The following is a 23,240-nucleotide window of genomic DNA, read 5'->3' as shown; positions in this document are numbered from 1 at the left end:
GCCGGAGATATGAGTATGTGTAATCCCATGTCTACCGCAATAGACAAAAAGAAGAAGCTTAGTACTAAAATATGTCATACCAAAGACATGGATATAAGAGCCATAGAAAGAGTGTCATACAAGAGCGTAGTTGGGTCCCTTATGTACGTCATGACGAAAACAAGGGCTGACTTGTGACGAAAACAAGGCCTAACTTGTCCTTCGTCATGAGTCTGGTGAGCTGTTTTCTAAAGCAATCTAGGAGAGGAGCATTGGAAATTAGTAAAAATAATTCTCAGATATTTAAAAGTGACCATGAACTATGCACTCACATATAAGGGGGAAACTGAAATAGCAATAGAGGGATATTCAGATGCAAACTATCTCGCGGATTCAGATGCTGTGAAATCTATGTTTAGGTATGTGTTTATGCTTGGAGGGGGTGCGGTTTCTTGGAAGTCAAAGAAACAAGAGATTGTCGCTTTGTCTACCATAGAATCCGAGTATGTGACTAGTTGTCCAGCAGCCAAGGAGGCCGTGTGGATTAATAAGTTTCTTAATCAACTTAATTTTCATCTTGTACGTTGTGAGGCAGTGCTAATTTTCTGCGACAACCTGGCAGCTATTTGTGTCTCTAAGGAGCCACAGATTCATAAGAATTCTAAGCATATTAAATCATACTTTTATCACTTGAGAAATGAGGTAAGACGGAAAGAGATCGAGATCAGCTATATATCTACACATTTGATGGTTGCAGATCTTCTGACTAAGGGAGTTGTCCCTAATGTTTTTTGTAAGACATGTGAGAGATATGGGGATCACTGAAAGTGAGAAAGAGATGATGTAAGGCCTTCAAATGACAAGTGGAAGATGTTGGGTTTATGTGGCCTTTAAAAACCTTATGAGTATGTAATGAAAAAACATTTATTAGACTGAAACATAAACTCAGTGGGAGTATGATCCCTCGAGGACCATACTAAGCAAATAATGTTTGCTGATACCGGACTGTGCTTGACGATCTAGGCCAATCGGTTGGAAAACTCAAGGTACCTAGGCATAAAAAATAAATCTAGAAGGGTTTTGGATTAGCCCTTGATGAGGTCAGAGCTTATGCCTGGATGAGTAAGCCAAGGGACTGTATTACCCTTGTGTATGATGGTAGGCCTACAGATACGAGAGACCTCATCCATGTTCCATCACACGACATGCATATCGATAAATTGTTCGGGAAAGCTAGTTATCCACCTTTTGGGTGGGTGAAGCGTATGCATGTGCGAGAGATACCCCTATGCATATTAGAGACGTGGTCGCATCAAGTCATGGTGACCTGGACTCGTCTCTAGGGGAGGATCTTTGAAAAATATAAAAAAAATATTTTGCATGAAATAAATTAACCAAAATACCCCCCGAATTTTTTTTTTTGGGGGGGGGGGGGGGGGGGGGGGGGAATTTTGGTCATTTTTTGGTGAATAAATTTTTTTATACTTTTATTAGATGCTCCTTGATGAGAATAACACATACTTAAAATTTCCAGTGATTTGGATTTGTAGAAAAATAAATAAAATTCAAATACTACCAGACATCCATGATCGTTAGATCGGCCCAGATTGTTGAGCTTATATGTTTGTATGACCAAGTGGGCTAATCTCAGTTTTTTCCTATATATACATATATTGAGAGAAAGACCTATGTGATCCTTTATCGGGGAATACATTTTTTTTTTCTTCACCCCTTTCTTTTGGCAAAAGATCACTTATACGTGGTCTCCATTATAATAAAATAAATTTCAAAATAAAATCAACATAACAATAAAACCAAGATCTTAACAACATGATGCGATTGAAACAACTATGCACTATGCTCAAGAATAAAAGATAAGATTGCAGTAAACAAAATGAATAATATTAGATATTACCTCAATCTGGCTTATTACACCCCACACCGAATCACCATCATCCGATGGCGCGAGGTTAACAGTCTAGCTTTAATCTTGAACCGATAATCAAATTTTGGCCAAGCCACATTAATGAAACATGAACCCCTTTGATCACAAACTCAAACCCTAAGTGAATTCTATTAGCAACCTAGTTTGAGAGAGATGAATTGTCTTTTTGCTAAACCCTAAAACCCTTAGCCATAAATCTACATTTGAGAGATAGGAGAGAGAAGAACTCCATAACCTAAACCTTTAGGTTCTTTCACAATGTTGGAGAGAGAGATCAAATATGAGAGAGATAAACTTTCTTAAAAGAGAGATAAAAAGATAAGGTGTAGATATTTTGGGTAGTGACAATCCAATTTTTTTATAGGCCCGAACAAGATTAGGGTTTCTTAAGGTTTTCCTTGGCTTGCCTATTTTTGTGAGATTGAACATGAACCGTCGATCAAGGGTGACTTGTGGGGTGAGAGATATGAGCCATCTGTTATATAGATGGACCATCAATATTATGGAAGGTTCCCCCTTTTCTTAACCATTTTTTCATCAATAGAAATTAGATAAATTAAATCTAATTAAAATATTATGCATTCCATAATCTTTCACAAAATATTCCAAAGATATATCAAGTCAATATACACTTTCAATATTTGGTCAATATATGGTCAAAATATTCCATATCTTATTTGACCACGGGCCACAACATATTATTACCAAAACATGAAATAACTTAAACTCCAAGAAAAAATCCAATGGGTGGGGAGTGCCACCCATGTGCGGCACATGTGGGCCCCACCCACTTGACACATGGTGGGCCCATGTGTATTATGGGCCCCTCCATGATATTTTATATAATTTTAAATTATCAAAAAAAGTTGTAAAATATTATTTGAGTTTTATAATATTGTAAAATCAATATCTTCATTTTTATAAGTCCAAATAAAATTATAAATAAAATATCAAGTGACTCATAAAAATCAAATAATAATTCTAAAATAATTTATATTATAAAACAAACATAATTAAATTAACTTGATGATAAATGAATCCATATGGTTAAGGAATTTAATCTCCAATCATGAAGCACTCCACCTTCAATTGTGAACTACAGATCACACTTGCCTTATCGACTGAGTGTTTCCCATGACCCACAGTCCAAGCAGAGGCTCATTAGCAGATCACTAAAGTCTGACGGATGAGCCAAGGGTTGCAATCCCAGTATGTGGATTACATGTCATCCATTAGAGACAAGTCAAGATCACCAATACCTTATGCGACTACAGCTCTATGGCCTATAGGGGTATCTCTCGCACGTGCATACGCTTCACCCTAAAAGGTAGATTTCTGGCTTTTTCGAACGATCTATCGATATGCATGCCGTGTGATGGTACATGAATGAGGTTTTGGCCCCTGTCTCTGTAGGCCACCATCACACGCAAGGGTACACAGTCATTCGGCTCACTCATCTAGGCATGTTCTCCGATCTCATCAAGGGCTAACTCATAAACCCTCATCGGTTTGTTCTTTGTGCGCAGGTAATATAGGTTTTACGCAACCGACTAGCCTAGATCGTTAAGCACAGATCGGTATCAGCAAACCATCGTTTGCTTAGTATGGTCTACGCGGGACCACACTCCCATTGAGTTTATGTTCTACGATATCATTTCATTTTATAAACACTCATAAAGCCTTTAAAGGCCACATAAACCCAACACACACACATGCGCACACACACACACACACATATATATATATATCAGCTTTCTAAGTCCTAGAAAAATAATTTTGATTTGTCTAATTAGAAAGACATATTATGTTAAAATTCCTTATCTCTTGGACATGTACATTTTTATTTTTTTTATTTTTTTTTGACACATGTCCACCTTTAGCTCTAATTTAATAATGTAGTGCAGCAGAGAGAAAATTATTTTGGAAAAAATAATTGGATGAGATAGTCTAAATGTTTTATAACTATTTTGGTCAGATTATTTTTTGTAAATTCATTTTATATGCTTTCGAGTGCACTTCAGCGTGACACAAATACCTTCAAAATTTCACCTCGTACAAAAATTAAGTATTATTGGTCCGCAGCATGGTCGGGCCCTAAAAACAAGTAAGGCCTGGGCTCCAAGATGCTGCCTAAAAGCCGAGCTTTGTCTAGGCGATCTGGGTCAGGTTTGGTTTGGATCCTTCTTTTTTTACTTTTTTAATCATTTTTTTTTTAATTGTATTGTATTTCGACTAGCTCGGTCCTATCAAGAGTAGTTGCAGCCTTGGCCAACGTACAATGACCGGGACAATCCTATGGGTCTAGGGCCGGGCCACTGCCAAGGCTGCCCCAGGTGGCTTTTTGCCAGCCCTAGATCCGATGAGGCCCTACAGTTGCCTCGCTCACTGTGAATACTCATCTTAACCTAACTTATCAACTATCAACGGTCAAGATGACATAAAGCTTTTTGTTTACGAAATACATGAATCACTATGAATAATTTTCGCGGCATGTAAGCATCGTTGCGACTTTCGAGCCAGGGGCTAAGTACCAAAAGAGGCGAATTAGGTTTTTTAGGGTTTCTCCTTTTCTCAGGCCGGGAAAAGAAATACTCTCTTCGCTTCCTCTCTAGGTTAATTAACAATGGTGAGCAACCTCCTGCTTCCTTTTTCTGATGCGTCATATATTATTGTCCATACATTTTAATATTGCAGTTCTGCTTCCATTTCTACTACCATAGCTGTTCATAGAAGCTGTGCTTTTTCACTCAGAAATGTTTTCGGCTGAGCACAAGTTCTGTGTTCTGATATGTAAAAAAATATTGTTGCTTGAAGATTTTTGAGTGTTTTCGTTGATTAATTGAATCTGTCCATGCCTTTGTCGAAACAATCATCTTTGGTTCTCTTATCATTTCAATTTATTGATGTTACACTGTAGCTTATGTGATATTGTGTCACATAGAAAACGAAATTTGTGCTGTTTTGTTATTTTCTATGGTTTTGAATATTACAAGTGGGTTGAGAAGTTGATTTCATAATTATAAATCGTAATTTGTTGAATTTTTGGGAGAATTTATTGCTCGGGCGGGCACGATCATTTTTTTGCTGAAAGATCCATTACCTCTGACTTTTGCAATATGTCTATTTCTTTGTTATTGGTAGCCCACTACTTTGTTATTGATTTATTTTTCCTTTCCGATAAATTACTACATCGTTATTGGTTGTCTAATGGATCTAACGTTGGGGGGTTTACTTATTATTCCCATTCCAATAACACTGATTCATCTATTTAACAGCACAATTCATGCTTCTTATACGATTCTCAAGATCAAAAGTAATTTAATTCAGATCACGTTATTGTTACTATCCACAAGTTTATAGATAATTTGTCATGTTAAGGATGCATGGGAATATTGATTGGAAGTGTTCTATCAGACCTTTCAGTATTTAAGGAGTTATAACCGAATACCATTGGGCTTATTTGGGATGGGATTTTTAATACACATCCGGGAGGGGTTTAAATAATGTGGTATAATGAAGGAATTTGCAAATTTTAGTCCAAGAGAACGTGTTTATATCTCTGACTGCAAGCATAAGATCATTGTCTATCAACTCCAATGTGGAGTCATGTTACTCCATTGGGGCCTACACTCCACCAGCACTGGCACTTTCACCTCGACTGACTTCTGGGGCCTTTGTGCTTAACTGTCTCCTGTCTTTCTTTTGCTAACAACATTGTGTCTGGCATATATTTTTATTCCTGAAATGTATGCTTTCTGACCCTTTCTGCCACCTCTAGATCTGCCCCCTATCCACCATCATTGCATTCTTGAGCAATGCCCTTCGATAATCTGTCTATTTTTTTGTTTTACAGTCTTTCAAGCTAGCTATTGTAGCTGCCATCTCATTATTTATTACCTTATTTATTACCCCAATTACTTTATCACATGATCACACCGAAGTAAACTGCTTCCCATCTGCTTTGTATCATCTTTTGATTCTATTTTTCAAACATCCCTTAGCCCATAGTTCTATAATTGCTATATTCAGTTTTGATCTGAAGAACATAGTTGGATGGTGTTTTTGTTGATTAGATAAATGCTCAAAGCAAGGGAAGAGATGTGTTTTTGGCAAGTTAAGCATTAAAGAAGAAATGAAGTCCTAGTCGAGGATAATTCCTTGTGTGGTTCTGAGAAACAAGTGATATAATCATACTTGGTCTCTTGACAAGATGTTTATATTGAGTTTTATGTAAGGCTCATCCTTTTTCAGTACTGATTGAGTGATGACCCTTACATAAAAAACGTACGAAGTTGAAAATGCTGCTATGGTATGTTATTGTGTTTCATTGCATGAGATGCATATGATGACAAAAAGTTTGTGAATTTTGAGGAATATGAATATCAATACTCTCAAAGGGGCAAGAAATCAACAAAATCAATCAGGGAAACTTTTAGAGGGACCTTAAAGCAAACAATTGAAGTTCTAAATTCCAAGGGAATTGCTTTTCAAGAAGGAAGCTTTTCTAAAGGATCATTGCAAGCAAGAAAAGGATGAGATTACGTAACTTACAATGCATTGCTCCCTAATCTAGGTCCAACAATACTTGGATTTATAGAAGCATTGTGGAAGGGTACACAATACCTAAGATGCTAAGATTAGGAATCAAGGAAGATGTACTTGTTATATTCTACCAATCAAAAGGTTGTTATTGAAGATGCACCAAGGAAGAACTCTTGCATGGGAAGCAAGACAGTCTTGCATTTGTTCATTGATTTTGGCGTGACTTGAAATTTTCTTGAGAAATCCATCATATATATATATATACACTATGACATGAAGTGTAGGTTGGTACTTAAGATGATATTCATCTTCTATGTTGAAGATGGAAGTGTGGAATGCTCTCCTTTAGATGGTGTAACATTGCCTTTTACCTTTTTATTTATTATAAAGTGAAGAATTTTGTGCTTGGTGTTTCATTTATTATAAAGAGAAGAATTTTGTGCTTGGTGGACCTTACTTAGGGTTTAAAATTTCATTCTTATATTTTGGTTTCAACCTAGACAACAATTGAATTACACCCAACCAATAGAGAGTCTTGACTGCTATGATTGCATCTTCTTGGTGGATATCATGGGGAGATTTATTCCTTAGAGTTATTTATTATAGTTTATTAACCATTGGAAAGGCTTCTTTGCAAAAATATTTATTGTTTGAGGTGGCAGATCCTGGATATGATGTCTATGGAGTATGTTCGTTGAATGTAATTATAAATATTGTTTTCCTCTTTCCCTAACTTAGAGTTTGGAAGCACAACTAGTTTAATAGATTTTAGCATCATTCAAGAACTTCAAACCAGTGTTATTAGGACTGGCCCGGTCGTCAAACCGATGAGGGCGTTGGTCCAGTCCAAACTGGTCAGATTGGCCAGTTCACCAGTTAGACTAGGCTGAAAAATATGAATAAAAAGAGAAGAAAAGTTATATAAGGTGTTAACCTTATACTATAGAAGTAAGCACACTTCGAAAATCCATCGGAAAAGGTTGTTTCGATGCTGCAAAGCCCTTCAATTGATCATCTGGACCTTAAGATGTATGGATATGAACAAAGAAGGATTTGAAGTCCTGAAAATAGTGCACCTCGTGACGTATTATGTGGACTGTCCATTTTTTAGATTTTCAAGTATTTACAGATCAGTTCGATCTACATCATTTTTGGAGTGTTAAATTTCATGATTAGCGGTGAATATATATTTCTAGGCTATAGACAACTTTCGACACAATTTATAGGTGTGCCTTAATTTGATTGTTTAAGTTTAGCAACTTGTACAAATCACATAGTTTGTATAATTGCTGTTAAAACCTATCTGAGCTGACCGATCTACACTGGTTTGATTGGTCTAAACTAGCTGGTTTAGACTTGTTTTGACTGGCTTTTGATCGGTTAAATGCTCCCCGCGATTTGGGATCCCTAACTGACTTGTTGCGGCACTTATTCACTGGTTCCCAATCCAAATTGGCTGATTTGGTCTAGTCTTGATAAGACCCGTTCTGCCCCTAACCAATATAATTCATATTTTTACGAAGTTAACAACCAATATAATTCATTATCATTGAAGAATCCTATCATTCTATTCCCAGTGATTTGTGGGCTCTGCAATTGTATATTATTACACCAATTAATGAAATGCTGTAGTAAGGGAAATTATGCTATCGATTCCATATTTGGATATTAAAAATTGGTCTCAAAATAGTTCATTTTTACAAAGAGATTCCTTTTTTTGACCTATTTATTGATGAAATTGCTCCTAGTTCAACCCTTGAAATGTCAAGCTACTATAAATTCATGATGGCTGTAGAGTGGTTATAAAAAATTAGTTTGACCCTTCGGGGTTCAAACTAGAATGTTCTTTTTAAAGCTTACCCGGTAGTTTGACCCTTGAAGGGTCCAATTACAATGTTTTTTTGTTTTTTTAAAACACCACCAAGTAGTTCGACCCTTCGAGGGTGGAGCTACACTTCGTCTTTTCTTTTTTTGTTATTTCACCTAGTACTTTTGCCCTTGAAGGCACGAACTCATTTGTTCTTCAATAAAACTTTAAATGAAACCTAAAGTTTGTTTTATAATCATTTAAAACGAAACTTTAAGTTTTGATTTTAAAGGGGAAGGGGTGTGTTATAGCCAAACCCTCTTCGAACTCCAAACTCTTCTCTCTCTCTCTCTCTCTCTCTCTCTTTCTCTATCTCTATCTCTCTCTCCCCCCTCCATGTCCTTGGGATCGAGTCGAACTAGAGACTAAGAAATGAATGGGAGAACAATGCTCGTGCGCATGTTATGGCACAAAATGAGGTCTGCAAGACCTGACAATGACCCCATGCCTTGAGGCACCGATCTCGTCAACTGGTTAAAGCTGAGTTCAAGGGTTCGGAGGCTCTGTAAACAATTGAGAATTTTTTTTGCTTATATCGAAAGCCATTAGTTCTCTGCAATCACCTAGACTCTCAGGAATTGACCCAGTTATTCGACCCGGCACAACAGTGAGCTCCTGAAGTGACGAGAGGTGGCTTATCGAGCCGCGCGGTTGACCCATGAGCCTGGGTTACTAGCCTTAGCACTGCCAAGGTTCAGTGCCACCGCAATGTTGGGCTTGACCTCCATGTTATAAAGCACCTTAGGAAAGTTGTAGGAGTCAAAGGTGAAGTCCCATGAAGCCAACAAAGATGAACCAAGCTTGCCTTCCTTGCTTTTTGAGTGGGTGAAGTATAGGAAGCACCCCCAAATAGAAATGCACCAAGATTAATACACCCAATACTAGCCTCAACCCCATAATCTCTTCGTTTTCTCTCTCTACCTCTACTCTTTCTCCATTTTCTCTATCTGCCTCTACTCGTTCTCTATTTTCTATCAGTACCTTTACTTAATATCTCTAGTTTCTCTCTCTACGTCTGTTTTTTGTGATTAGAGCTCTATCGGGTTGTACATATAAACGACAGAGAAGTTCTTAAAGCTCGGTGGATCACGGGTGAGGCTTTGAGGATCTTTGCTTTCTTCTTAGCTTTATAATGGAGTTGCTCTTGCAAAATGGCATGATGGGTTTTTTTTCTCATGTACTAACTAAACAAGTAGTAGATGAAGAAAGAGAAAAATGGAATACAGATGCATGAGAGAGAGAGAGAGTGGGGAAGAAAAGATGAAGAGGTTTAGCTGCAATTGGTTTCTTGGGGGAGAGAGAGAGAGAGAGAGAGAGAGAGAGAGAGAGAGAGAGAGATTTAAAGTGGGGAACAAAAGATGAAGAGGTTTAGCTGCAGTTAGTTTCTTGGAAGCCAAGCTCTCTCTCCTCTTTCTCCCCCTCACTATTTTAGCTCCTCCCTGAAGCCGTAATCACCCATCATCCCTAACCAATGGGTTTTTCTCAAGCTTGTATTTTTGCCCCTTTGTTTTTGGCCGTTGTTATTTTTTTGGGAAAATAACGTATATACGCGTTATATTTACCGTTATTACATGATTATCTCCAAGCTTTCGTTATTACACCTATACCCATTTTTCACCATCCTAACATTTTTTTTAAAAAAGATAGAAATGCCCATTTTTCGGTTTTTCAAAAACCGAAATGGGATTGAATTCGATTTTTCAAAAACTTCTGTTTCTTTCTTTAAACCTTTTTTAAACTCCTTTTCCCCTGCGTCTCTCTCATCAGCTGGACGTTTGGCTCTCCTCTCTGCAATTTTTCCTCGTGTCTCTCTCTCTTTTCCCATAGTTGTTTTGCCCCTTCCATTGCATATGCAAATATGCTATCAACATAACAAGAATTGCATAAGAACCAATTCCACCAGAATATACCTCATTAAGTTTGCGTTGTTGTAGGAGGATCTTCAATATCATACACAAAGGCTTAAGAGGAGGTATTTTAGCCACAATATCTATCATGGATTTTGCACCCTCAGGCCTGATGATAACATCAAAATTGATATCAAAAGGAATGCCACTTTGCTTTTCCACAAACTTAATGATTGGCACACGAGTTTTTGCAATTACCTAAAAGAAAATGATCTTTTCTTCGATAGAGCTTTTGCAAGAGCTTGCAACCCAATTTGAGGTGTTCTATCCTTAGACTCAAATATTACAACATCAACATCACTTGTAGTGAGATAGAGTCTGGTCTTAAGTGATCCAGACACCTCCACTTTGGCAAGTGGCCATATATATCTGATAACCATCGAAACAAAATTTACTGTAGCCGAGTGTGATTCTTGTTCCTAAGGTGTTGGAGAAATGAGTTCACAAAAATCACTTATCTCCATGCAACTGAAGCATGGGACTTTTGATATGATTCCAGCTTGAGAGACACCTTTTTCGAAAGAACGTCACTTCAAAGACAAATCTGCCTTAGAAGTAGGCTGAATCGAGAGGGGATTTGGTACTACAACCTTAGACAGAGAGAAGTTGTCGAGCTCTCCACAGAAGACTCCAAGCTCTGTGCAACTATCTGGTTTTGAAGCAATGTATACGAAGAAGGAAGATCTTCATGATGAGACTCTTCACTCAGAGGTTGTAGGGTTTCGCAAAAAAATTCCACGGTTTTTGCAGATGATGCTGTGATAGTGAGATCCTCTCCAGGTATAGGGCGATGGCCTTGCTCCACCTCCATGACGGAACCCTATAGAGGGTTTGAGAGTAGGTAAAAGCTTTGGAATGGAATTTCTTGTGAGAGGTAAAAGAAAGAGAGGCATGGGGAAAAATTGCAGTGAGGAGAGAGAGAAGAGCTAAACCTTCAGTCAATGAGAGAGAAGCAGGGGAAAAGGCAGAAATTTGGTTTTTGAAAAATTGAATTTAGTCCCATTTCGATTTTTGAAAAATAAAAAATGGGCATTTTTATCTTTTTTAATAATTGTTAGGATGTTGAAAAAATCGGTATAGCTGTAATAACGGAAGCTTGGAGGTAATTTTGTAATAACGGTAAATATGAAAGATACATATGTTATTTTCCCTGTTTTTTTACTGAGCACTTTCTTTGTTGAGGTTCGAGTGAGTTTGAAGAGGGGCCGGATATGACACCCCGACTTAAATTTTTTTTTAGGTAGTTCAGTGAGGATTGGTTCCCCTACCCGGGGTAGCCATGGAACTCATGACGTCATGCTATGGCATTCCACCACCCTGACTACCTAGTCTTAAGCCCATTTCTAAAATAACCTGATCCCTCTCTCTTAAAGTTTCATTTAAAGTTTACTCTAGACCAAGTGAGTTCGACCCTGCAATGGTCAAACTTCTTGGTGACTTATTAGAAAACACCAAGTGTAGTTCCACCCTTGAATGGTCGAACTACTTGGTGTTCTTTTTTTTTTCTTAAAAAGAACATTGTAGTTCCACACTTCAAGAGTTGAACGACATGGTAAGCTTAAAAAGAGAAACTTCTAGTTCAACCCTTGAAGGGTTGAACTAACTTTTGAGAATCACTCTATAGCCATAGTGAATCATTAGTTTGACCCTTCAAATTTGTCAATGAAAAATGGTGAAAAAGGGACCTCTTTGTAAAATTACTCTCTTGGGACCATTGTTTTATATCGAGAAAAAGGGAACCCATGCGATAATTTCCCAAAAGGAATATGGCATCCATGAGAGACTTATCTTGTAAGTCATTTGCTCATGTAGAAACTTGGTGTAGTCTTTAGAAGTTGGAGGTTAGCCAGACTCATAGACAAATGGTTAAAACCTTTTACTGCCATCAAACTATCAACTAACCTAGCTTCTCATAATGGAGAACCAGTGATCAAAACTTTAGAGTCAGCTGCCTAGATACCTAGGGCCCAAACATAAGTGAAGTGGGTTTAGGCCCTCTTAAGGTTCTCATAGAGCGAAACCTCCTCAATGAAAATATTGGCACTATATATATTGCGCCGCCTAGATGCCTAGGTCCCAAACATAAGTGAAGGGGGTATAGGCCCTTTAAGGTGCTCATAGAGGCAGTTGATGAATGTTGAAATATATATATATATATATATATATAGGGAAAAGTTTATATAGAGCCTAGGCTCTAAACAATCCAATTAGAGCCTACCTCAAAACTTTCACTAGAAGAGGTTGTTTGATGTCCAAATATCCTTAAATTGATCATGTAGACATCAAGATGCATGGCCATGATAAAAAAATGGATTTCAAGTGTTGGAAATAGTGCATCTTGTAAGGCATTTTTGGATCGTCAATTTTCAAGATTTTGAAGTTTTCATAGATTTGCTCGATCTACACTATTTTGAAGCTTTAAATTTTATAAATGAAGATGGCAATATAATTTGAGGCTATCACAAAACTTTCCAGTATTGAAACCATATTTCTCAACACTATTTGAAGGTGGGCTCTAATTTGATTGTTTAGAGCCTTGGCTCTATACAAACCGCACCCATATATATATATATATATAAGTCCAATGACTTAGATTGAATCTAGGCCAATGTAATAGGCAAAATTGTATCTTATCTTTGGATTTTAATTTGCTTTTCTACAAATCCAAATCACTTGAAATTTGGAGCACTTAAATTTTTTTGGAGTATTTTAGTCAACTTATTTTTTAATATTTTTATTAGGTGCGCCTTAATGAGAAGGGTGAACACTCCAAATTTCATGTGATTTGGATTTGTAGAAAGAAGATTAAAATTCAAATATGAAATGCATGATTGTCAAATCGGCTCAAATTCATTCTGGACCGTTTGGCGATCACTGTAGGTGTAAGCTAGGGGGTGCACCTCAAGGGTATATATAGGGTGAGGCTTGTATAAGGCACCCTCCTTGTATTGTACAACTAAGGTTCACCTCTAAAATTTGCATGGGGACGTAGTTTCAGTGTCAGAAACCTTATGATGGCTTGAAAATGTATTTTTATCCCTAATTATAAAATTTCAATTTCAAAAAGTTGTACAGATCAAGCTGATCAAGAAACACTTGAAAATCTCGAAAATAGACAATGCAGATAACTCATAAGAAGATGCACAAGTTTTAGGACTCGAATTCTTTTTTTATTTATTCATATCCATACATCTTGAGGTCGAGATGATCTATTGGGAGGGTTCTCCAATGTCAGAACACTCTCTTTTAGAGGATTTTTTAGGTGCACATTACTTGAACAATATAAGCACCTTATATAAACTTTTCCCTTATATATTTATATATTCACACGTACATCTAGGGAGTGATTTCATGCAACGGTTATATAGTAGTATAATGAAAAATACCTTAAAGAATCATGTTTTGTTTGACCCAAATTTTTAAATATACACGATTGTCATTCTAATGAACATCATCATCATCATTAGAAGAGCCTTTTCCCAACTAGTTGGGAATGACTACATGAATTTTGGTCCATCATGCTCCTCTATCAAGGGCCATACTCTCAGTGGGGTCACAAGTCCCCATATATTTTTTCAACACTTTCAACCATGTCCTTTTGGGCCTACCCTTTTCCCTTTTTGATCATTTCACTTGAACTAACTTGTACCTCCTAACAAGTGTTATCTTGGATCTGTACTATATATGATCAGCCCACCTAAGTCTAATTTATCTCATCGTATTGCCTATTCGTGCCACACCTAAGTTCTGAATGTGTTCATTTCGAATTCTATCCCTAATTGTCTTGTCACTCATCCATCTCAACATCCTCATCTCAGCTACAGTCATTCTATGGGTATGTTATTTTTTGACCACCCAACATTACTCCTCATAAAGCAAAGCAGGTTTCACTGTTGTCCTATAGGACTTTCCCTTCAGCTTCTTTAGTATGTGGGATCACATAAACTTCGATTGCACATCTCAATGTCACCCACCCAATTCTAATTCTATGTGCAACATCTTCTTGAATGTCTAATTTTCCTAGATTATCGACCCAAGATATCGAAAGTGCGTCCATTTTAGTGAGATGCTTAGATCCAGGCGTTAGTAATACTTTTTTCCATTCCAAAATTTTTAGATAATTTTATTATCTTTAGATTAACAATGTTAAAAGGGAAAAATTTATATTGAATTTGTGCTTAGGTCTTGAAATTCACAAAATGGATGATCTAGGTTCATTGTTGGAGGGGACACATTTCGACAATATCTAGGGTGCAATTGAATTTTATTTTTCTAAGGCTTGATTATTGCAACCATCTAATTTCACATCCAATGGCCAAGATTAATTGTGGCCACCTTGTACTAAAGATATATGGTCTCATTGTATAGTTTTCTATATATATATATATATATATATATGTATATACACACACACATATAGAAGCAATGATCCAATGCAACAGTTGTATCATATTATAATGCAACGACACTTCTAGAAAACCATGTTTGTGGTATTTGTATGACCTCAAGATTAATTGTGGCCACCTTGTACTAAAGATAAATGGTCTCATTGTATACTTTTATATATATATATATATATATATATATATATATATATATATATATATATATATATATATATATATATGCACCTATAGGAGCAATGATCCAATGCAACAGTTGTATCATAGTATAAATGCAACGACACTTCGCACATATAGAAGCAATGATCCAATGCAATAGTTGTATCATAGTATAAATGCAACGACACTTCTGGAAAACCATGTTTGTGGTATTTGTATGACCTCAAATTTCGCACACACTCTTTTCATCTCGATAATCAATCCCCCAAAAAAAAAAAAGTTCAATTTGAACCCTAGATATGGTCAAAATGAGTCCCCTCCAAAAACGAATCTAGACCATTCATTTTGTGAATTTCAAGATCTTAGCCTGTATAAACTCAAAATCATTTTTTTCTTTTTCAACATTTTCATCTAATGATAATAAAGCTATCCAAAAAAATTGAAAATGAAAATTCCTTTTAAGGCTTAGATCTAAGCATCTCACCAAAATGAACGGCCTATGTTAATTGGGCTAAAAAAATTCTTTCTAAATCGTGTTTTCAATTTTTCTTTTTTTGCGATTGTTCATTAGAATAAAAAGAGTATATATTTCGAAATTTGGATGAAACAAATGGCCAAAAGATGGTTTTTTAAGGTTGTTACATCATATTACTATACAACGGTTGCATGAAATCATTGCCCTATATATATATATATATATATATATATATATATATTAGTTTGCAGGGCATGTATATGTTATTCTGTTGTGCTATTCCAAGTTTTACATGAATTGGATTGAAACTGGAATTTGAAATGCCAAAACTTTATAAGCTTGGAAGTTGCTCCAAATCCATAAAAACTTGCATTTCGTTACTCTTCAAATGCCAATGTGCCATAGGTCCATAAACAGTAATCACATCAACATTAGACCCTAGCATTGCAAAGTCAATACATCAATCACATGTCCCTACTTACAAAAAAGTCAAAATGCATAAACCAACGGAAAAAAAAGTCAAATTGGTTTCAAAACTTAAAATACATAAACCAACAAGACTCAAAGCATGATGTCACATCTGAATATGGAAAAAGAAGGGGAGAATATTCCTAAGCCAAACTAGTCAAAGTATCCCAAAGACAAAAGACATGGGAAAGAAAAACAAATCATAATCCATTTTACACAAAATATCATGAAACCTTAATTTAAATATAATAATATGCTTAGCCTTTTTAAAATTAAATCGATATAGGCTGATTGGTGACATTTGGTTGTAAAAAATCCTCTTTTGCAATTACTCCAATCCTCAAAGAGTATTTGGTAGAATAACTTTCAATTATGTAAGAAATCAAAAACTTCAAAAAAAATTTCGATCTTGAGGAAAATCTCAAAAGCACAAGTTTTAAAAATTTCTCTTTCTCAATAAGGCACAAAAAAGGTTTTGGGGGCCGCAATGCCTTGTTAGGGGAAAATGACATTTTTGCCCTTGGCCAAGGGTCTTCTTCCACCCACCCTTGGCGAAGTGCATCGTGCTCCTAGCAGCACGTCTGCATAGTCCACCTGCCTAGGGCTATGCTATGTGTTTTTTGCTTATCACTTAGGCAGCCAGGCTGGCTAATTTTTGAGCACTGTGGAGAACTACTTTTTTTCTCTTTCTCATGGGTTTTCATTATATGAACATAATTCTTTGTACTATTCAGTGTTTCAAAAAGCGTTAGGCGGCACCTAGGTAGCTGTGGGGGTCCAGGCTGCCCAGCGCCTAGGCGGTCGTCTAGAACTTGGGCGGCCCAATTGAAAAAGAAAGAAAGAAGTCGAGAAGAGAATTTTGATAATCCATAATCCATTTTTTCATACAATGCTATATCAGTAAAGCCATACAAGCATACACTGATAGTCTGATACACTGTAGACTGTACACACGAAAGTTAGATAGTAGAAACTAAAAATAAGAAAAAGAAAATATACTGAAATTCAAAAAATATACAATCTAGGTCACGATAGTCAACACTCAACACCAAGAGTCAAGTACTCAAGCGTCTTCAACTCTTCATTCTTCAGTCGTCATCATCATCATCATCATCAGAAGGAATAGGGTAAGCCTCATCATATGCATCAAATTCGAGGCCATCATCATCAAAGTCATCTCCCATTTCAATATAATGCTCGTGTTTCTCTATTGCTTTTGAATCTGCATCTTCCTCCTCCTCTTCCTCCTTTTTTTCTACCTCCCTCTTACTAGTATGTGCAGATGAGGCGCTAGGAGTCTTAATTGTTCTACCATTTTCTATCTTTTTGTGTTTCCCTGAACTCATATATTGTATAATCTCCTCCCTGGTAGCCTCATGAACATTTTTATATGGGGCAACATCTTCCTTAATATCGACCCTATTAGTATCATTTCCACAATAATTACATTTAATACGATTTTTGCCATTCGGATTCGGGTTATAACTATACTTCCAACCCGGATCGCCACTTCTAGAAGAACCTGGAGAAGATATTTCTATAGAACAAGGCTCATTTATCCTTTTCTGGTTCTTTTAAATTCAGAAATTGTCTAATCTCATCCCGAATAGCTTCAGGAACCTTTTTACAAGAAGCAACATTCTCTTTAATACCGATAAGGTGTTTCTTGAATTGGTTAATACCTCCATTGGTATCTTTTTCACAAAAATTACACCTTATACAATTTTTATCATTTGGTTTTGGGTTATAACCATATTTTCAACCCGGTTCACTTCTTCTAGAAGAACCAGAAATAGATCTATTCAAATGACAAGGATTTTGTTTCTGTTTTTGTTTTACGAACTCATGTATTGCTTAATCTCCTCTCTGATAGTTTCAAGAACATTTTTACAAGGGGCAACATCCCCCTTAATATTGGCAAGATGTTTCTTAAACCGGTTTATGCCCCATTTTATATCTTTTTCACAATAATTGCATTTAATGCAATTTTTGTCATTTAGATTCGGGTTATATCCATATTTTCAACCCGGATCTCCACTTTGACTAGATCCTGAAGAAGACATCTCAAAATAAAATAAGCAATCTAAAAAATAAAGTTTTGCATTTACTATGATTGCTTGAACTCCAAATTCCCACTTCTTAGATGTTTTCTGGTGCTGAAATAATAAAAAACACTATTTAATAGGATTGAAAAACTCTAAAACTAAATCTAATAGGCCTGGGTGATGCTGGGATCCATTTTCTGTAATTTTGAGAAATACTTTGATTCAATGAAAATCACAAAATTTAGTTTTTTTTAGGTTTCTGTCTTTCTAATGTGGGTTCTTGTGGGTTTAGATTTCAAATGAACGTAAAACCGCCCAGGCCTTTGGACCGCTTAGGTGCTCGGTGGTCCGTTTTTTTGAACAATGGTACTATTTAGAAGTTTATGTGAAGGTTGCGCTTTTTGAACATCTGGTATGCTTATGGTTTTCATTTAGTTTGCCATTGATCTGTATAAGTACTTATTTAAATTGAGACCTTCAAACTACTCAAATGGGAGAAAATAGATGAGGACGAGATTGATCTGTTGATGTAGATCCTTTTATTTTTTTGGACAATTTTTACTCAATGCTTTTGCCCACAAGCGAAATACTTAATGTGACCTATGTATCTTAATTTAATTTGAAATGGTTCGAATTCAATATGTTTGATAAATGATGTGAAATAAACAATACTTATAAGCTCATGTATGGTAATTCTGATGACCGGTACACAATGAGCAAGACTTTTGATACTAGAACTCTTGATATCCTTTGATATTAGTTTGACACCATGTTACTGAAGGATGAAGTGTAAAATTAATTAATGGAGTACAATACTTAAGACGGGAGAAAATGTCTAAGCATCCTTGATGAGAAAAGAGGAATTGACAGTAGTACCTTTGGGTCATATAAACATGCTAGGAATACAAATATAATGCATTTACTGATGCTTATGAAAGTACTGTGGAGTATTATTGCACTTTGCTTTCCTGACTGTTTCTCTGTTGTTTTCAATGGTTTGCATTTCTGTTTTTTGTGGTTCATGTACATTAGATTGGGCTCCTGGTTAGTTGGTTCGCCTCAAATGTGAGGAAGGCCTCATGGGTGTCTGTTTATGTGCAAATGCATTTGATGTGATCAAGAAATAGTGGTGACTGTTGCTGCTATGTATTATGTATTCATAAGATAACCTTTAACAACTTCACGTGTTTTGTCTTTAGACGAAGCGCACCAAGAAGGCTGGAATTGTTGGAAAATATGGTATGTGGATCTGTAATTTATAACTCTAGAATGACCACTTGAATGAAGGAAAAAAAGTTAAAAATAAGAGAGAGAGAGAGAGAGAGAGAGAGAGAGAGAGAGAGAGAGAAACTTAAGCCCTAAAATGAGGAAAGAAACCCATGGTCTATCATTATTTAAAAGAGAGAAAATCTTTAGCCTGTATGAGCGCTGTAATTGTGTGCTCTTAGTGCATTTATGTTTGAAAAACTTGAATGTGCATTTTAGGCACAAGGTATGGTGCAAGTCTGAGGAAACAGATTAAGAAGATGGAAGTGAGCCAGCATGCGAAGTATTTCTGCGAGTTTTGTGGCAAGGTACCCCATCAATTGGTTGTTTTATATAGAGATAAGGGAAAATGGGAGACACTGCTTATATTGATGTTTGTTTGGCTCTGCAGTATGCCGTGAAGAGGAAAGCTGTTGGAATCTGGGGTTGCAAGGATTGTGGTAAAGTCAAAGCTGGTGGTGCTTACACATTGAAGTGAGGCTCTCTCTCTCTCTATATATATATCTATCTGATTGTGTTTGCATGTCTTACCGTACTACCAAGTGCTCTCTCTCTCGCTCTCTACCACTAAGTTGTAAGTTTTCAATGGGTGTTATGTGTCTTACAGCACTGCCAGTGCAGTCACTGTTAGGAGCACCATTCGAAGATTAAGGGAGCAGACAGAAGGGTGAAAGTTTATTTTCACTTGAATCTCAGTTTTGTTATTGTAGTGTTGTTGATGACTTCCTGTGTTAAACTTGCCACTCAGGAGGCAGAATTCTAGGAGGTTTCCTTTTTCGGTTTTGGTAGACAATTTTTTTGAGTTTATGGTAAAGACCAGATGACATGTCAAACGGTGTGTTGCAAAGGGCTTTGTGCTCATTCTCATTCCCTTCTTGTGTGTATGTATGAGAGAGAGAGAGCTTAAAATTATGGTAGAGATGGCGTTGCTTCATGTTTTGGGGCCCTGATGGCCACAATATTACTTCCAGGCCTAGGAATCCCTGCTTAAAATAAAAAACACCCGGAACAAAAACAAAGATTTGAATGTTTAGATTCTGACTCTATTTATGTTCTTAGGTATTGTTTCATAGCTCTCCTAAATATTTGGATGGGCCAAATTGGCATGTAAGAAGACTTAATCATACGCAAACGTGTATTTTAATCATACGCATACGTGTATTTTAATCATACGCATACGTGTATTTTAATTGAGTTGAGTTTACATTAGTAACTCCCATTAGATACTCATCTCCCAAGAAAACACTTGGTGACAGCAGGCTAAAATATGTTCTAAATTCATAATGTTTATTGTTAATTTCTAGAAGGTGTGAGTTAGTTCAAGTGAAGGTTTAAAAAGTCACAAGGACATAGTTGGAAGTAGTGGAGGCAAGATAGGAAGATTTATGGCCGCAGTGAGAGTAGGGAGTCTAAATCAATATGCCAATTGTTGCTACAAAAAACCACCAGGTCGATGTCTAAAATCAATATGCCATTTGATGGTTGCTGCTACAACAAATCAAAGGAAACACGATGTATATTATTAATTTTTTTGTCTTTTTTTTTGGACTCACTCGCGTAACTCAGTTTAGCCGAGGGTCGGCACTTTGACTGAGTCGATTTTTTGAATCATGCACAAATGAGCTTTTTGAGAGAAACTCCTGGTGTGTTTACCAACAAGCAGGTTTAAATCCTTGGCTTCCCCAAGGGATCATTTATGTGTCATGTGTATTCATCTTTGCATCTGCATAATTGCGAGATACGTGTGTGCATATTTCTTTGATGCTGTGGCCCCAATTTAGCTTAAGCAAATTATGCTTCTTTCTTACGAGTAGACCTTCCTTGTACTGCGAACTGAAAATTATTAACGATCATGGGTGGTTAATGCGATTAGCTACGCAATGAAAGATATCCCACGAGGGTTGAATTTGTATCAACAATATGCTTCAATACATGACTTATGTGACATATTTTAGTCAGGATTGTATAAGATCGATAATTACCATTCACACACAAACAAAAAAAATCAAGCCATTCAAACATAAAATGGGACTTTTGAAGTGTCATTTCTTTGTAGATGTCTAAAAAAAACTCTCAAATTTTGATCGCAATCAGTGGTGCATTCACGCAACCCAATTTCACATTTGGTGCTTAGGGGTTGTCATGGCTTTTCTGTAACAAAAGTCATTTGGTGCTTGGGGATTGTCATGGTTTTTCTGTAACAAAAGTAAAGTATGGTCATATACATCTATTCTAGTCTGTTTTGGAGTAGTTTAGTGGGGAAATGGATGAAACTCAAGATGTTATATTGTAGCACTCATCAACCTAGCTATCATTTACTTTTAATCTGGTACATAATATAAGCTATTTTATACACAGGCCTATACAAGGCACTAGTTGATATTAATTTATAAGCTATTTTATATAATTAGGCTTGTACAATGCACTCACTAGTTGATATCAATTTAAAAAAATCGGCACGCGCGCACATGCACAAATTTATATTAGAAAAAAAAAAAAAAAAAAGAGTATAAAAGCCTGTGGATGTGGAGGAAACACATCTAACCAAGAAAAGAAACAAACAGAAAATGCTAGTGTCATCTATAGTGGACAAACACAAGTGGCAGTAATCTGTGATGTCGAAACAAGGGATGAAAAACATATTCCACTTGCATAAAAACCTGTTAATGGTTTGAAATGAGGTTGGACCTCACACATCCGTGTGCATTGCCTCAAAGGAGACAAAAGGAAAGAGATAAGCTTCCCCTGGCACCACACATTGTGTTTTGAGAACCATAAAACCTTTGTTTTCCTCGGAAATTCTCACCAACAAGTGACCAGATGGTTGGCGGCAGGTGTGCCACGATTGGCTACCATTTCCGTGAATATCGCAATCTCGACCTATAGTAACCGACCTCGCTACTGCATTAGGGTCTCCATTTGCAGAAAACCTAACCCTAAAAGCATATGACTTGTTCGAAAAATGTTAAAAGTTATTTGAAAGGGATAGGGTACTGAGGTAGCTGTAGCATGGAAAATAAGATGCTGCATGTATCCTCTTTTTATTGGATTGCTGTATGTATCCTCAGATAGGCAGGCAATGGTTCATTAAAAAGAAACGTAGCACACTTTTAATATGCGATATCTATCATAGCATAAAAGTGTTTTCATAACTGAGATTGAAGATATAGGGCATTAAAACAACTGGTATGGTCCGTTGCCGTTGCTTTTGAAAGTTTGATTCGGATGGACGGCTTGGATTGAAAGGACACGGGCCTATCATGGAAGTATTGATCATTCATACGACACACCTGGTGACACGTCGGAGTTTTGTATTTTAGGCAAAAAGTGCTTGGATTTTTGTATGGAGAAAGAAACAAGAGAGGAGCAAAAATAGGTCTGCAACCAAAAGGTTTGAATTCATATGGCTTTTCTTTGGGGACCGTTGAGAGGCTGACAATGAAACAAGATAAGGAGCAAGCGTGTTAACAGAAGGATCTTATCTTTAGTTCCAAAAAAAAAAAAAAATATCATTTATTTAGATAATAATGATTTTTTTGTCCGATGGCTTTTGAAGAAAAAAAATCTAGTTTTCCTACTTGCATCGAGTTTCAATTACCTTAAAGCCCTCAAAGTATCTCATCATCATTATCCAAGTTTTTTTCTAATTAATTGGGGTTAGCTACATGAATCTTTATCCGTCATTATCCTATATTAAAGGCTAAATCCTCAGTGAGACCATAAATCTTTGTATCTTTTCTCATTACTGCCGTATCATAAGCAGATAACTTATATTCCATACTTAGTTTCATCAAATATATATTTCATCAAATGGGGTTAAGTATAAAGGACTTAGTTTCATGCAAAATCATCAGTAGTCTCGAATATCTAAATTAATGGAGGGCTGAGTACCAAGGGCTTGGTATTTATGCAACTTCGACATAACTCTCTCTCTCGTGTGAGATGGAAGTTTGTCTTCCTCTCACATATACTTGGATTAGTGTATAACTAACTTTATTCTAATAATAGTTCCTACTTGAATGCAATCATTCATCATTTTTCTCACAGCAAATTACAGAGTTGCCTTTTAATTTGTGTAGTTCCTTCACTATTTGTTGGCTTTTATACTTCCCCCGCAGCATAGAAGATATATGATTCTCCTACCATCCAACCATCCAATTTTGATCAAGAGAGCCACTTGCCGT

General features: G+C 36.4%; 1 protein-coding gene across 1 annotated transcript; it reads left to right on the top strand.

Annotated features, from left to right (window-relative positions):
• Positions 1 to 4,427: 4,427 nt before the first annotated feature.
• On the top strand, positions 4,428 to 19,926 carry LOC18429120 (large ribosomal subunit protein eL43z). The gene is made up of 5 exons (XM_006838412.4): positions 4,428 to 4,550; positions 18,990 to 19,029; positions 19,276 to 19,364; positions 19,448 to 19,530; positions 19,664 to 19,926. The coding sequence occupies exons 1-5, from the start codon at positions 4,548 to 4,550 to the stop codon at positions 19,725 to 19,727; spliced, it is 279 nt and encodes a 92-aa protein (XP_006838475.2). The 5' UTR covers positions 4,428 to 4,547; the 3' UTR covers positions 19,728 to 19,926.
• Positions 19,927 to 23,240: the final 3,314 nt, after the last annotated feature.

Source organism: Amborella trichopoda, chromosome 3 (assembly GCF_054954075.1).
Source record: "Amborella trichopoda isolate Santa Cruz 75 chromosome 3, AtrichopodaSantaCruz75HAP2 v2.0, whole genome shotgun sequence".
NCBI lineage: Eukaryota > Viridiplantae > Streptophyta > Magnoliopsida > Amborellales > Amborellaceae > Amborella > Amborella trichopoda.
This window is presented reverse-complemented; position numbering and strand designations above follow the sequence as displayed.